This window comes from Anabrus simplex, chromosome 9 (genome assembly GCF_040414725.1).
Source record: "Anabrus simplex isolate iqAnaSimp1 chromosome 9, ASM4041472v1, whole genome shotgun sequence".
In the NCBI taxonomy this organism is placed as follows: Eukaryota; Metazoa; Arthropoda; class Insecta; order Orthoptera; family Tettigoniidae; genus Anabrus; species Anabrus simplex.
Window position 1 is genome coordinate 80,016,691 of NC_090273.1, and position 17,738 is coordinate 80,034,428.

The following is a 17,738-nucleotide window of genomic DNA, read 5'->3' on the forward strand; positions in this document are numbered from 1 at the left end:
ATGTGTGAGGCTTTACTCAGCTACAGCTTGGTAGTATTGATGTACTCATTGGCGAGAGCTCCAAAGTCAAACCAATCATTTTACCCATTTTAACTATCTTGAATTTTTTTTTTTTTTTTTCCGGTCTTGCAGACTTAATAACAGCCTCTAGCTCATCTGGGATCATGGCTTTCATTACTCGTTTCCTTTTATCAATGAGACTGAAGTCTCTGTCACATGTTATGAAACTATGTCCGGACACTAAGAATTTTAAATCAATAGTATCACAAGGGTCTTTAGCAACTAAATAAAGGAGTGTCATTATCATAATCCGATTTTTGTTTTGTGATGCGCAGTTTTCACACCATATAACAACATTTCGTTTGATATCCGCACGTCATTACTTTGAATAAACAAGATGATATTTCATTACCCCCTTGACGTCCGCTCCCTTCATCCCACAAGCACATGGAACTGTCATTGGTGCCTGAATCATGTATACATTGATTACAGCAAGCTAGTTGTCGTGAGTAAAACATACTGGAATGCATGGGGGTCGGAACAAACAGAACCTGTTGCATATCCATACCCACTGTGCAGGTACTACTGGTGGGTAACTGAGAATCACAGATATCACTTTTCATAAGTGTTTTTGTTTTTGCCACACACTCTACATGTAGCTGTAGTTCACTGTTGGTCTTATGTCGTTCCGACTCTGAAGACGTGGCTTTCACAGCGGCCTGCAGCTTGTCACAACGCTGGCAAGTGTATGTTCTGGGTTTAGCAATGGAGAGTGTCTTAAAATTGTTCTTGAAGATGAAGCAGTAGTATTTTTATGTCACCTTATTGTCTGGATACTTTTCTTTTGAACGCAGTAAACACCCGGCGGTAACTTAAATGCGGACAGATCCCTGTCATTTGTGGTGAACTTAACCTTATGCCTGTTTGAGCCTTCACTTTTCTCCCTTCCGTCTTCATAAACCCTAACTTCTATTTCTTTCTTAAAGTGTCCGAAGCCGCCGATTTGTCACAGCAAAAATGTTGAACGTCTTATTGCACACTTGCACTTTCGTTAGGGACACTGTAGCACACTGTTACTTGTCTCTTACTTTCTGACGGATGGTTGTATGTTCCATGTCGTCTTCTGTTTACGTTCACAAGTTCCAGTCTATTTAAAAGGTAAGTACCTTTCTCATTTTCGCCCAAAGTGTTGAACTGGGTGAACAGACTCTCCCTGTACTCGCGTGGTAACGTCTTACAAGCATATTTACACTTACATGTAAGTTGTTCTGATGGCGCTTTCTTGCCAGGAATCTCATGACCTGTAGATTTTGTGTAAGGTTTACTAGCGGCACGTTTCTCCTTACACTCTTTCTTTATTGTTGATTTGTAAACCTTCCGAGACGTATGAGGTTTCATGTAAGTCCATCTGCATTACACACAATGTAATAACGTGTCACACAACCGCTATAACAGCACTGGCTAGTACGATGAAATGCGGTGCGAGCTGCGGCACTACACACATTGACGACCGGACCTTCCTAGGCACTTGCGTCACTCTCCAGGCCACGGTCACTGGCCCTAGTGTCTGCTCGAAATGCTAACGCTATCTATGTACCGTGCTTGGAACGAATATAAATGTTTCTGGTACACGAATCCTTTCCAGAGGGATCACCACAACACACAGACTCATGTCATAACAAAAACCTCAAAATGACATTTGCGGCACTTACGTCGTTTTCCATTTCCACTCCTCAATTCTAGAAGCGGAGGGTGATGAGGTATCTATTTAGTAAGTGATGATGTGTGGATGATATATTTTGAAGAAGAGGACGGTGAAAGTGTTCCTGAAGATAAAAGTGAAGTGGATCCAAATGGACCAAATGACGAGGAAGACTTTCAGAAGGTGACAACCAACTCAGTTTGTTGCAAAGGGTGCTCTACGAATAAAAATTGCTTTTACAGGGTTAAATAAGATAAATATAGTTCTAGTGATGTACACAGTGCCAAAGAATACCTCAGCGCGTTTGTAAATGAACTTTTTTCCGCCTATCACACAGATGGCAATTTACAAAACCTGTAATCATCTGGATACATAACCACAAAAATAATGTAAATAAATGTCAGTAACACATTAAATAATAATAATAATAATAATAATAATAATAATAATAATAATAATAATAATAATAATAATAATAATAATAATAATAATAATAATAATAATAATAATAATAATAATAATAATAATAATAATAATAATAATAATAATAATAATAATAATAATAATAATAATAATAATAATAATAATAATAATAATAATAATAATAATAATAATAATAATAATAATAATAATAATAATAATAATAATAATAATAATAATAATAATAATAATAATAATAATAATAATAATAATAATAATAATAATAATAATAATAATAATAATAATAATAATAATAATAATAATAATAATAATAATAATAATAATAATAATAATAATAATAATAATAATAATAATAATAATAATAATAATAATAATAATAATAATAATAATAATAATAATAATAATAATAATAATAATAATAATAATAATAATAATAATAATAATAATAATAATAATGAAGATATGGATGAACTACAAATTACAGTAGAAGACCTAGGAAACAAAACTGACAAAATCGAGAAACTCACAGACAAACAAACCAGACTGCAAATCAGAATCAACAAACAGACAATCGGAAGGGTGATTTCCAATGAAGAGATAAGATCAGAGAGAATGAAAAAGTACTGGGCTGACAGGAAACTGAAAAATTCTTTGTATAAAGTTGGCTAGAGTGGTCCAATGAAGGCCATAAAATGTAAATAAATAAATAATAATAATAATAATGTTATTTGTTTTACGTCCCACTAACTACTTTCACGGTTTTTGGAAATGCCGAAGTGCTGGAATTTAGTCCTGCAGGAGTTCTTTTATGTGCCAGTAAATCTCCCGACACGAGGCTGTCGTATTTGAACACCTTCAAATACCACTGGACTGAGCCAGGATCGAACCTGCCAAGTTGGGGTCAGAAGGCCAGCGCCTCAACCGTCTGAGCCACTCAGCCCGACTTACTGAAGTGTAGTAATCAATATCGTATTACATTAAACTAATTGTGTACACATTTTTGCTGGAAATATTTGAATATTATAAAGTGGGGAGAAATGTATTCAGGACAGGTTACACATGTGGAAAATTTAGTACCCAGTTAAAGGGTTAAAAAAAAGGGTAAAGATGAAACCTTAATTCTATAGAGACCAGAAGATGACAGGAGTTTATTATAGGTCAAAGAGAGAAAAATAAGGAAGCCTGACACAAACAAGTATAGGTAAGGCCACACCCACCTCCAAGCTCCGACCATCGTTTTATATTACAGCGAAACACTGGTAATTTCACAAATGAAAAAGCCTAAAGAGCTTGAATACTTTAACATCATCTTTGATGCAAGTCCTTCTGTACTGTTTCTGAGGAGTGATACATAGCTCGGAATCAAGAAGGATAAATAAATTTTAAAATGCATATTGAGACACTTACAACAGATCAAGTGCACTAAAAGATAAACCTGATCATTCTTTCAATGATTAAATTCTAGAAAATATTACCTGGAGGAGCACCTTGCCACTGTACACACTCATGGGCAACATCGTGGCACACATCATGAGAGCTGTACTGATGGCTGCCAACGTGTCTACCACATGAAAGTTCCTGCAACACAACATTCTGCTGTTTATAAGAACTCACAAAAGCAAACAAGTGTCAAATCTAATCACATATAGAGAGAAAGGAACATGAAGAGGGACACATAGTGGGAGGAGAGAGTAACAGAAAGAGGATACAAGAGCTAACATGAAAACACAAAACGCCATTGTCTCATTGTAATACTTATAATGACCCACTTCTCCTTTTCTCCTTCTATGTATGCCCTGTGCACCTATTCTTTTACATACATACATACATACATACATACATACATACATACATACATACATTATCATTATAGACTGTTATGCCTTTCAGCGTTCAGTCTGCAAGCCTCTGAGAATTTACTAAACGTCGCCACAATCCTCGATTTGTAACTAGTGTTGTGGCCTCATTTAGTTCTATACCTCTTATCCTTAAATCGTTAGAAACAGAGTCTAACCATCATCGTCTTGGTCTCCCTCTACTTCTCTTACCCTCCATAATAGAGTCCATTATTCTCCTAGGTAACCTATCCTCCTCCATTCGCCTCACATGACCCCACCACCGAAGCCGGTTTATGCGTACAGCTTCATCCATCGAGTTCATTCCTAAATTAGCCTTTATCTCCTCATTCCGAGTACCCTCCTGCCATTGTTCCCACCTGTTTGTACCAGCAATCATTCTTGCTACTTTCATGTCTGTTACTTCTAACTTATGAATAAGATATCCTGCGTCCACCCAGCTTACGCTCCCGTAAAGCAAAGTTGGTCTGAAAACAGACCGATGTAAAGATAGTTTTGTCTGGGAGCTGACTTCCTTCTTACAGAATACTGCTGATCGCAACTGCGAGCTCACTGCATTAGCTTTACTACACCTTGATTCAATCTCACTTACTATATTACCATCCTGGGAAAACACACAACCTAAATACTTGAAATTATCGACCTGTTCTAGCTTTGTATCACCAATCTGACATTCAATTCTGTTGGATTTCTTACCTACTGACATCAATTTAGTCTTCGAGAGGCTAATTTTCATACCATACTCATTGCACCTATTTTCAAGTTCCAAGATGTTAGACTGCAGGCTTTCGGCACAGTCTGCCATTAATACCAAGTCGTCAGCATAGGCCAGGCTGCTTACTACATTTCCACCTAACTGAATCCCTCCCTGCCATTTTATACCTTTCAGCATATGATCCATGTAAACTACAAACAGCAAAGGTGAAAGATTACAGCCTTGTCTAACTCCTGTAAGTACCCTGAACCAAGAACTCATTCTACCATCAATTCTCACTGAAGCCCAATTGTCAACATAAATGCCTTTGATTGATTTTAATAATCTACCTTTAATTCCATAGTCCCCCAGTATAGCGAACATCTTTTCCCTCGGTACCCTGTCATATGCTTTCTCTAGATCTACGAAACATAAACACAACTGCCTATTCTTCTCGTAGCATTTTTCAATTACCTGGCGCATACTGAAAATCTGATCCTGACAGCCTCTCTGTGGTCTGAAACCACACTGGTTTTCATCCAACTTCCTCTCAATGACTGATCGCACCCTCCCTTCCAAGATGCCTGTGAATACTTTGCCTGGTATACTAATCAATGAGATACCTCGATAGTTGTTGCAATCCTTCCTGTTCCCTTGCTTATAGATAGGTGCAATTACTGCTTTTGTCCAATCTGAAGGTACCTTACCAACACTCCATACTACTCTATGAAGCCATTTCATCCCTGCCTTCCCACTATACTTCACCATTTCAGGTCTAATTTCATCTATTCCTGCTGCCTTATGACAATGGAGTTTATCCTTTCCACTTCCTCAAGCATAATTTCACCAACATCATTTTCCTCCTCCCCATGAGCTTGACTGCTTGCAACACCACCATGATGATTTCCTTTTACATTGAGAAGATGTTCAAAATATTCCCTCCACCTCTCCAGTGATTCCCTGGGATCTGTTATGAGTTCACCTGAATTACTCAAAACACTGTTCATTTCCTTTTTCCCTCCCTTCCTAAGATTCTTTATTACTGTCCAGAAAGGTTTCCCTGCTGCTTGACCTAGCCTTTCCAGGTTATTACCAAAATCTTCCCATGACTTCTTTTTGGATTCAACAACTATTTGTTTCGCTCTGTTTCTTTCACCTACGTACAAATCCCTGTCTGCCTCGGCCCTTGTTTGGAGCCATTTCTGATAAGCTTTCTTTTTACGTTTACAGGCTGCTCTCACTTCATCATTCCACCAAGATGTTCGCCTTTTCCCATCTTTACACACAGTTGTTCCTAGGCATTCCCTTGCTGTTTCTACTACAGCATCCCTGTATGCCACCCATTCACTTTCTATATCCTGAACCTGCTTACTGTCTACTGTTCGAAACTTCTCACAAATCATATCCATGTACTTCTGTCTAATTTCCTCATCCTGGAGATTTTCTACCCTTATTCGTTTGCAGACAGATTTCACTTTCTCTACCCTAGGCCTAGAGATACTTAGTTCACTACAGATCAGATAATGGTCTGTATCATCGAAAAATCCCCGAAAAACTCGTACATTCCTAAAAGATTTCCTGAATTCAAAGTCTGTTAAGATACAGTCTATTATGGATCTGGTACCCCTAGCCTCCCATGTGTAGCGGTGAATAGCCTTATGCTTGAAGAATGTATTTGTAACAGCTAAACCCATACTAGCACAGAAGTCCAGCAAACACGTCCCATTCCCATTAGCTTCCATATCTTCCCCACATTTACCAATCACCCTTTCGTATCCTTCAGTTCTATTCCCAACTGTTCTATTCCCAACTCTCGCATTGAAATCGCCCATTAGCACTATTCTATCCTTGCTGTTGACCCTGACCACGATGTCACTCAATGCTTCATAAAACTTGTCAACTTCATCCTCATCTGCACCCTCACATGGTGAATACACGGACACAATTCTTGTCCTAATTCCTCCCACTGACAAATCTATCCACATCATTCGCTCATTTACGTGCCTAACAGAAACTATGTTGCGTGCAATGGTATTCCTGATAAAGAGCCCTACCCCAGACTCTGCCCTTCCCTTTCTAACACCCGTCAAGTACACTTTATAATCTCCTATCTCTTCCTCCTTATCTCCCCTTACCCGAATATCACTTACTCCTAGCACATCCAGATGCATCCTCTTTGCTGACTCAGCAAGTTCTACCTTCTTTCTTCCATAAGCCCCATTAATATTGATAGCTCCCCATCGAATTCCATTTCGTTCGCCAAGTTGTTTCCAAGGAGTCCCTCGCCTGTCAAATGGGAGTGGGACTCCATTACTCCCATAGATCCGAGGCTTGCTTAAAGTGTTCTGAGCTCGGTGAATTCATGAAGCAGGATGCTGCCCTACTTGCACATAGTCCAAGTGAGGATCTCTCCTCTAACGGGTTATGGACCACCGGTGAATTGTGTAGTCCTGGCCGCCTGAGCACAAGGAGGGCCACGACTCAGAATATGTCCGAGATGCCCACTCCCATTCCATAGCAACTGGTATCCCGACTCTCAGGACCACTTACTAGGCCACTCAGCCGTTGCCCATGGTTCACGAACTAGGACATGACTACAGAAACCCACAAACATGAACCATAACCCACAAACATGAACCATTACCCACAAACATGAACCTATTCTTTTACCACTTTGATTAATTTTTATCTTATGCCTCTTTCTTTTTCCAATGTCTATCCAGCTTTCTTCTTATCCTACACTTCCCATGTCAAGATGGCTCCTCACTGAGAGTTGATGCCCACCCTCCTGATGAAGCTGGGCAGCAGAAATGACCTGGGCTGAGAAGAAATGGATGTAAAACTGGAACTGAGAGCCTCTCTATTTGAAGGGGACAGTGTATGCAAATATGGAGACTGTTCTTATCCTTTTTTTTGTATTCTTTCTACTTCTCCCTTTTCTCACACTCACTTTGGAAGGCAGGGGACAATGCAAGAAAGCATGGAAGAAACTAAATAAAACATCTATCTAGGACTCCTGCTAAATAACAGGATACACTGCCCAACCTGTTAAGCTGGGTCCGCAGTTTTATCAGATCAGCATTTCTACATCAAGAATAGATGTGCAATCATGATACAGCCATCTTTTAACAAGGCTGCCTGATCTCTATCACCTATACATACCTGTTAGTTTTCCGCCCACTGGTTTTGTATCATCAGTTGAGTGTTGGTTCCGATATAGTGACAGTGTCAATCCAGCTACAGTTGGCTGCTGCCAGCTCTTCTAAAAACCGCGAGTAGATGCTCCATTTTCTTTTTTGCACGATTTGATAGGGCCCTCAACATCATACGCGATTTATTCTCAGTGTCAATTCTTTTTGAACCGATTACAATGGTGCAGATCCTTTGGGTCCCACAAAGTGGTCTTTTGTTGATATCAACTGTTAAACTTTTTCCATGGACCACTCTAAATCCATTTTTCTTCAAATTGGAAGACTGATGCAAAACTAAACAAAGTTTGAAAGATGGTGAATAGGGAAGAATGATGGGGACTCTGAGCATGCGCAGCACACGGGTGCTGATCAGAGAAGCTCTCAGTGCACATTGTCCATATGTGTGCAGCGGAAGAAACCAACTCTCAGTGGGAGCATCCCCAATCCGATCATTGTATCATATTTGATACACGATCTTGATAAAATTGTGGACCCGGCTTTCGAAGTACAAATAATGTTCCCTGACATGCAAATTGATATAGAGGCTGAGGAGAGAGCAAAATGTGACAGAGAGGTTCATCAGGGATAAGTTATTATTGAATTGTCCACTACTGTTGCCAAAAGTGTTTAAATCTGATATGACTTCAAAGCAGGATGAGCCACAGATAGCGCAACTTATATATAAAAATAAAGCAAGGTATAATTTTCTATTTTTCTGTGTTGCTTATAACAAATTATTTTTCATCTTAATTGTGTAAAAATGTTAATACACGTATTTTGACATGCTTATAAAACATTCTGTGCAGTCTGAAAATTATTATTCTACCAGAAGTATTTGAAATATTACTGTGCAGCCATTAGATTCTTTCCAACACATAGTTCATTGTCGGTACATGGGCACATTCATGCATCGCTCTATACACATGCGCTGACTTTGTATCGGTTACGGGACTGATACACAATTGGCTTGTGTTGGAATGGATTCTTGTTTTTGTTATGAACTGCCATAGAGGAATACATTCTTTCTCCATGGAATTGGAGTAACACAGCCCAATAGAAGCTGAAATATGAACGAGAGAGAAGTATACAAAGTTTCCTTGATACTTTATCTCTGTATTTAAACACAAAATATGATATAAAATAAGATAATGGAAAAACTTCTATGTTTCAGAATTGTGCAAATTCTGCATATTCCAAGTTTCCTTTAAGTTACCCCTATGATGCCCTCTTATTTGAAATTGATTTGCAATATCTTGAGCAGAAGGTGATTGGGATCAGATACCGAGAACGAAGAATTATCTACAATCTGTATAAAAAATCAGTCTGCAGTGATAAGAATCACGGGCTTTGAAAAAGAAGCAGCAATCCAGAAAGGAGTGAGGCAAGGCTGCAGTTTGTCCCCCCTCCTCTTCAATGTTTACATAGAACAGGCAGTAAAGGAAATCAAAGAGGAATTTGGAAAGGGAATCACAATCCAAGGAGAGGAAATCAAAACCTTGAGATTTGCCGATGATATTGTTATTTTATCTGAGACTGCAGAAGATCTCGAGAAGCTGCTGAATGGTATGGACGAAGTCTTGAGTAAGGAGTACAAGATGAAAATAAATAAGTCCAAAACAAAAGTAATGGAGTGCAGTCGAACGAAGGCAGGCGATGCAGGAAATATTAGATTAGGAAATGAAGTCTTAAAGGAAGTAGATGAATATTATTACTTGGGTAGTAAAATAACTAACGATGGCAGAAGTAAGGAGGACATAAAATGCAGACTAGCACAAGCAAGAAGAGCTTTCTTAAGAAAAGAAATTTGCACACTTCAAACATTGATATAGGAATTAGAAAGAGGTTTTTGAAGACTTTCGTGTGGAGCGTGGCATTGTATGGAAGTGAAACATGGACGATAACTAGCTCAGAAAGAAAGAGAATAGAAGCTTTTGAAATGTGGTGTTACAGAAGAATGCTGAAGGTGAGATGGATAGATCGAATCACGAATGAAGAGATACTGAATCGAAGTGGTGAGAGATCGATTTGCCTAAATTTGACAAGAAGAGGAGATAGAATGATAGGACACATTTTAAGACACCCAGGACTTGTGCAGTTGGTCTTTGAAGGAAGTGTAGGTGGTAAGACCAAGGTTTGAATATGACAAGCAGATTAGAGCAGATGTAGGATGCAGTAGTTACATAGAAATGAAAAGGTTAGCACAGGACAGGGTGGCATGGAGAGCTGCATCAAACCAGTCTATGGACTGATGACTCAAACAACAACAACAACATCTTGAGCAACTCTGCGGCTAATGCAGAAATGCTCGAAAAAGTCCTTTTCATCATACTGAGAGAGTTTCTTCTGAAAAATGCATAATATTTCAGTTAAATTCTCTTTAACCTGGTAGATTTTGGACCTTTATACAGGCTAACGTAACACAATACATAAGTAACTAAAGAAAGGCAAGACATCAATTTTTATTCTCCTCAATCCTTCCAAGCGTTTCCGTTCTTTGGTTAACAGCTTCAGGTCGCAATATGTGTGCTTGTCTTCAATTTTGTCGATAAACTGCACTTCAGGTCTTCCTCTGGTTCTTTTACCTTCTATTTTCCCTTCAAGGAGAGTGGTGCACCAGTCAGAATGATGAAGCAAGTGACAAACAAAGCTATTGCTTCATTTTTTCAAGGTTTCAACCAATATACGTGTCCCATTTGCGACTATCAGTCAAAGGAATTCTTAACCGCTGATGCCAGCACCACATCTCAAAGGCCTTGAGTTTCATCACTTCTACTTCTTGCAGGATCCATGTTTCCAAGCCATAGCCCACAACACTCCATACAAAACATTTTTATGATTTAAATATGGCAGGAATGCTTGTACGTGGTTAAAATGGTACATGCAGCTCCTCTCCATTGGGAGTGTGCCTGGAAAGAGCTGCGCCACCTCAAGATTAGGACACAAGTTTACATTCCTTTCATAGTGCCATTATGTACACTACTGTTACGAAGTACTGCTATTCCTTTGTTAGTTACAGTACATATTTAAATCTTTTTAATCCTCCAAGTGCTATCGTCTCGCTACGAGATGATTCAGATTCCGGCTCAAGTGCTATCATCTCGCAGTGAGACGATTCGTAAAATCATTATAACAACTTGTAAAATCGGTATAACAAGCGATTTTACAAATATTCGCGCTGCGAAATGAAATTCTCTATCTGGGAGGGAGTCCAATTAGGTATTTAGTTGGGGAAGGAAAGCAATAAGTGGCAATCTTTTCAGCTGTTAACTTGTCTTTGTTTACGTCTACTCAAACTGTCCAGTTGCTTTGAACGTTTGAAGATTATTGTTTGCTAGCAAATTTGTGATAATTGTGTGCCTGATTTACTCTATTTTAATTGGTTTATTTTAGTTTAGTGATTATTATAATATAAACATGAGTGAACTAAAAGGTTCAAGTGCAATTATGAGCTTGGGAGCAATGAAAGTGAAGACGACATTGGTAATGTAGAAGACTTTCCTAATGATTTATCATTAGACAACTTTTCTTCTGAAAGTGGGGAAGGATGTGACCCTAGTTTATATACCCGTGACTATAGTCATGTGTCAAATGGTGATGCATACAATCTAAATGTGGTAACCCTACCAGGCACATCTAGACCTAATGGCCCACCACAACAGACTCTCTCCGAATCTTTTTACCTGTGACTCTTTTATTATTCATTGAAGTTTCTATTATTATATATCATTGTGCTTGTAATGAAATTTGGCACATTTTGTATATTTTGGAATTTAATTTCAGAAAATGTAGTGCTTGTGACTAGCCTCAAAATTTGGAATACCTTTTGATTAATTTTTTAAAATATGACTAATCATCCATTATACTTTTACTGGCTACTTGTAAGTAAAACATTGTACCATTATCTTATTCTCTAATTCTTCCTGAACAAATTGATACATAATATGCCATATGTAGTTACAAATTTGTATTTATTATAAATTTTTAAAATGTATCTGTACGCTACTTTAAGAATGCTCAACACTTAAGAGTGAAACGATCAGCACTTGAACGGTTAATGCAGAACTTATGTACATTTTTAGGTGGTGGTGGGGGGAGAGAGGTATCTTGCGACAATGCCTAGCAACAATGTGAATCCATGCTGCAGATTATTGCCTTAGAAAGTGGCATATATCAACTTGAGGTGTGCTAGCTATGGTCAGCAAGTACTGCTGGTTTTTTTTTTTTACAATTTCTCATGAATTAAATACCAGAAAGAAAAAAAAAGAGAAAAAACTGCAATGAGCTATTATACAATAAAGGCCTAAACAACACTCGAGGTCAGCTTTGAACCGCGATCTGCAGAATCTGTTGACCAGAGAAAATCTGAAAAATTTGCAACGAAGTGGGTGTCCATGTATTTCTTCACCCCAGGTCAGAATACTTACTCGACTAAGCTGGCAAAAACAGCAGTGCCACTTCAGTAGAACTAGCAAAAGCATGGCTAGAGTCAATGGGAGTTCATTCCAACTTACCAGTTGTGAGGAAAAAAGCTCTGTGCAATGGGAATGAAGGCTAGAGTTGCCAAGAAGAAGCCATTTTTAACTGCTGCAATGAAGAATAAGAGACTGGTATGGGGCAGACCCATTCTTAAATGCTAACTGACTGTACTCATATTTGACTTTGCACTTTGAGCATACAGGGCAAACACCTAACCATGAAGTCAATGATGTTTACAATATCCATGTGGTCAATTAACTCAAAAGAAGACAATAACCTAAGAGAAATAAAAGCTTTGTGAATCTCATAAAGATCTTCAACTTCCAAATTGCCAGAAAAGATCACAATCTCGCACGTTGATATGAAATTCATGTTTAAGATACTCACTTCAGTTCAATCAAGAAGTCAGTAACCACTAACGAAATCCCTCCAGCACAGGCAATGAGCAGCATTGGATTTATCCTGGGAAGAAGTAGGCCACTCAACACTGGCAGAACTGAACATACACTGAAACAAAGACACTAACAATAGTAGAGTATGCATACAAAATATAAATATCTCATTTTGAAGAAATACAAAGTTCAGGTCTGGAATCTGAGAGATAGGCATCAGGAATTTGTGACATGCTTATTATTAACATTTAAAAAAACAGAAATTTATGCAGGGAGACAGCCATTTATCTTAAAAACAGAACAAAAAAATCAATTATGTTTCAAGTTTAGAATGTTTTGAAAAATGCCAAATTATGTTGATACACTATGTGATCAAAAGTATCCGGACACCCCCAGAAACATACGTTTTGAATCGTAGGTGCACTGTGCTGCCACCTACTGCCAGGTACTCCATAGCAGCGACCTCAGTAGTCATTAGACATCGTGAGAGAGCAGAATGGGGTGCTCCGCGGAACTCACGGACTTTGAACATGGTCAGGTGATTGGGTGTCACTTGTGTCAGAAGTCTGTACACGAGATTTCCACACTCCTAAACATCCCTAGGTCCGCTATTTCTGATATGATAGTGAAGTGGAAACATGAAGGGACATGTACAGCACGAAAGCGTACAGGCCGACTTCGTCTGTTGACTGACAGAGACCGCCGACAGTTGAAGAGGGCCGTAAAGGGTAATAGGCAGGCATCTATCCAGACCATCACATGAATTCCAAACTGCATTAGGATCCACTCCAAGTACTATGACAGTTCGGCGGGAGGTGAGAAAACTTGGATTCCATGGTCGAGCGGCTGCCTATAAGCCACACGTCACGCAAGTCAATGCCAAACGACGCCTCGCTCGGTGTGAGGAGCGTAAACATTGGACGATTGAACAGTGGAAAAATGTAGTATGGAGTGGTGAATCACGGTACACAATGTGGCGATCCGATGGCAGGGTGTGGGTATGGCGAATGCCTGGTGAACGTCATCTGCCAGCATGTGTAGTGCCAACAGTAAAATTCGGAGGTGGTGGTGTTATGGTGTGGTCATGCTTTTCATGGAGGGGGATTGTTGTTTTGCGTAGCACTATCACAACACAGGCCTACATTGATGTTTTAAGCACCTTCTTGCTTCCCACTGTTGAAGAGCACTTTGGAGATGGTGACTGCATCTTTCAACACGATCGAGCACCTGTTCATAATGCACGGCCTGTGGCGGAGCAGTTACATGACAATAACATCCCTGCCATGGACTGGCCTGTACAGAGTCCCGACCTGAATCCTACAGAACACCTCTGGGATGTTTTGGAACGCCAACTTCGTGCCAGGCCTCACCGACCGACATCGCTACCTCTCCTCAATGCAGCGCTCTGTGAAGAATGGGCTGCCATTACCCAAGCAACCTTCCAGCACCTGACTGAACGTATGCCTGCGAGAGTGGAAGCTGTCATCAAGGTTAAGGGTGTGCCAACACCATATTGAATTCCAGCATTACCGATGGAGGGCGCCACGAACTTGTAAGTCATGTTCAGCCAGGTGTCTGGATACTTTTGATCACATAGTGTAGCTCAACATTGCAGGTGAATCTGATTTTCAAGAAAGAAGACTTCTCAGTGTTAAGCAAGATGCTGCCATAGAAGTCAACATCAAAACAGCTGTTATGATTATCTATGGAGATCGGCAGATAACATTACCGCAAAGTCAACAAAATCCTGATCATTTAATAAAGCAGTGTCCCCACAATATTATACTTGATCATATTTTGCATATGACCTGTATTAGTGCTAGAGCTCTATAAATGAACAAACGAACAAAAAAATTCTGGCTAAATATTTCAACAAGCATTTAAATTGTGAGGGAACCTACAGAAATCCTTCATTTGGACACCAACACCCCGATAAAAACACCACCAGAGAACATCAAACCCCCCCACAATAAAGGAAGTCTACCAAGCATTAAAAAACTACAAAGCGCCACGAGAAGATCAGACCTTTGCGGAAATCCGGAAATATGCAGGAAGATCAGCAAAAGTTGCCCCCCATCAACAACTTGTCTCTATCTATATTAAAGAAAAACTACCAGAACACTAGACAACAGCCCTCATTCACCCACTGCACAAGAAAGGAGACAAAACCAACCCTAATAATTACAGGTGAATCTTGCTCCTAGACATAACATACAAAATATTTTCAATAATCATCCTTAATAGGATAAGTTTACAACTTGAGAAAGAACTAGGAGAATATCAAGGAGGTTTCAGACCCTGGAGGAGCTGTCCTGATCAGATCATGAGTCTTAAGTTCATAATGGACTATAACAGGAGAAGGAACAGAGATATGGTGATAACATTTGTTGATTTCAAGAAGGCTTACGATTGCATCCATACAGAATCTCTGTTTTAAATTTTAAGACACCTTGGACTACACCTCAAATTATTAAACATGATAAAATTGACTCTCACTAACACCAAATTAAAAGTGAACTTTAGGGGTGAACATCAGACACATTTGAAATTAAAACTGGACTACAGCAGGGAGATGGGCTCTCACCACTATTATTTAATTGTGCTCTAAAAATTGTAATGAGAAAATGGTTTAGGAAATGTCCTCCAAAAATAAAGATTGGCCGAAAAATCAAAACGAATTGCCTGGGTTTCACCGACGATCTAGCATTACTAACAGTGGACATAAAAGAAGCAAAAATCCAGATATCAGAACTTCAAAACATTGCAAATAAAACTGGCCTCAAAATATCATTTGAAAAAACAGAAATTATGACCCAAAAACCAACACAACTAAAAGAAGTTACCATAAATGGTAATAAAATCAAAAACAGTGACTCAATTAAATATCTTGGAAAAGTAATAACACATAACCTAAATGAAAAAATCTCAACCCAAACAAGAAGAAATAGATTAGGTAAAGCACAAAAATTAACATGGGATATCTACAAAAAGGAATGTCTATCAATAAATGCAAAAATAAAAGACTACAACATAGTTATAAAACTGGAAGCTACATATGCAGCAGAAACACTTTTTCACCTGAATAAACAATCAAAGAATGACAGACTTCAGAAAATTTAAAGGAGGATTGGAAGGACCTGCATCAACAAAAAATACCAGAAAGATGGACAGTGGCCGATAATACCTAACAAAGTCGTGTACAAAGATCTAGAACCCATTACACATACTATGCGTAAGAGGAGACTGGGATTCTTTGGGCATATCATGAGGATGCAGGATTCGAGACTTCTGAAACAACTAGTACAACACAATCTCATCTCAAAAAATAACACAACAGGATGTAAATGGATCAGAGAAGTAAGAGAGGATCTGAAGGAAATAGGCCTTACAATGGAAGACACTATTAATAAGATAAAACTCCAGAACAATGTAATTATTAAATTAATGTAGTAATGGTCCACCTTTCAATACTATAATATGTAATATTCTAAATTACATTAATTAGGGACTAGTTTCGGCCTGGGCTGGCTATCTTCAGCCTTAATGTAAAACACCTAATAACTAAACAAATGTACATGCACACAATTGACATAAAAACAAATGAAAACAAATATATACAAAGTGACATTAAAAACTGGGATGGAATATTAATAAATTTGAAAATGAACTAGGTTCTAACATCTTGAGTATGTTCATCATTGAGAATAATTTCAAGTCATCATCATCATCATCATCATCATCATCATCATTTCCCTTTATCCAGCTGTAGCCGGGTAGGGGCAAATATGGTTCCTCTCCACTTTCTTCGGTCTTTCCTCCACTCCTCTTCCAACACTGTGTCCCAGTCCAGGTTTCTTTCTATAATGCTGCGTTGGATGGTATCCTTCCATCTCAATCGTGGTCGTCCACGGCCTCTCCTTCCTTGAATTTGCATTTCCATCACCTTTTTTGGCATTCTTTCATCGCTCATTCGCTTTATGTGCCCAAACCATCTTAGTCGGCTCTTCTCTATTCTATCATTCATTTTTTCCACTCCAATTTCTTCCCGGATTTTCTCATTCCTTATTTTGTCTCTTCTACTCTTCTGTACCATACCCCTCAAGAATTTCATTTCGGCTGCCTGTATTCGACTCTCATCCTTCTTTGTCATTGTCCAAGTTTCTGCTCCGTAAGTTGTTATGGGTACGTAATACATCTTGTACATAGTATCCTTTGCTTCCATTGGCACATCTTTGTCCCATAACATATTTCTTACACTATGATAGAAACAACTTCCAGCTGGAATCCTTTTACTAATCTCAGCATCCAGTCGAGCATTCTCCATTAATTCACTCCCCAGGTATTTAAACGTTTCCACTACTTCCAGGGACTTGTCTGCAAGTCTAATCTGACCTTTCCCTTCTTTCTCCTCTCTAGTCATAACAAGAGTTTTACTCTTTTCTACACTTATTTTCAATCCACATTCTTCAATCTTCTCATTCACCACATTCAACTGTTCTTGAACCTTCCTGTCATCTTCTCCCCAAATCACAATATCATCTGCAAATAACATCATGTTCATTTCTCTTCCTCCATATGCTGCTTTTGCCATTCTCATGATGTCATCCATTACTATTGTAAACAGGATTGGTGATAGAACACTTCCCTGTCTCAGCCCACTAGTTATTTTGAACCAACTTGTCCTGCCAACTTGTGTTTGCACGCAACTACAACATTCCTTATACAATGCCATGATCATTTTTATTAATCCCTGTCCAATTCCTTTTTGCACCAGACTGTCCCAAACTTTCGTCCTAGGGACACTGTCATATGCCTTTTCAATATCAATGAATGTCATCACCATATCATTCCCGTACTCCCAATGCTTTTCCATTAGTTGTCTCATAATGAAAATGGGCTCTATTGTTGACCTTCCACTTCTGGAAGTGGAAGTGCAATAATTTCAAGTATTAAGTGTTAATTTATATACACAGAACTGTTAGTTCT

At 38.7% G+C, this 17,738-nt stretch overlaps 1 protein-coding gene across 2 annotated transcripts in view; it reads right to left on the reverse strand.

Moving 5' to 3' along the window:
* Positions 1 to 17,738, reverse strand: part of LOC136881069 (zinc transporter 6) — a 109,101-nt gene that overhangs the window by 23,808 nt on the left and 67,555 nt on the right. For both annotated transcript variants that reach the window (XM_067153678.2, XM_067153677.2), the window contains 2 exons: positions 12,748 to 12,867; positions 3,619 to 3,721 (listed from right to left, as the gene is read on the reverse strand). In XM_067153678.2, coding sequence (XP_067009779.2) covers positions 3,619 to 3,721; positions 12,748 to 12,867 — 223 coding nt within the window. The remainder of the gene's footprint in view (positions 1 to 3,618; positions 3,722 to 12,747; positions 12,868 to 17,738) is intronic.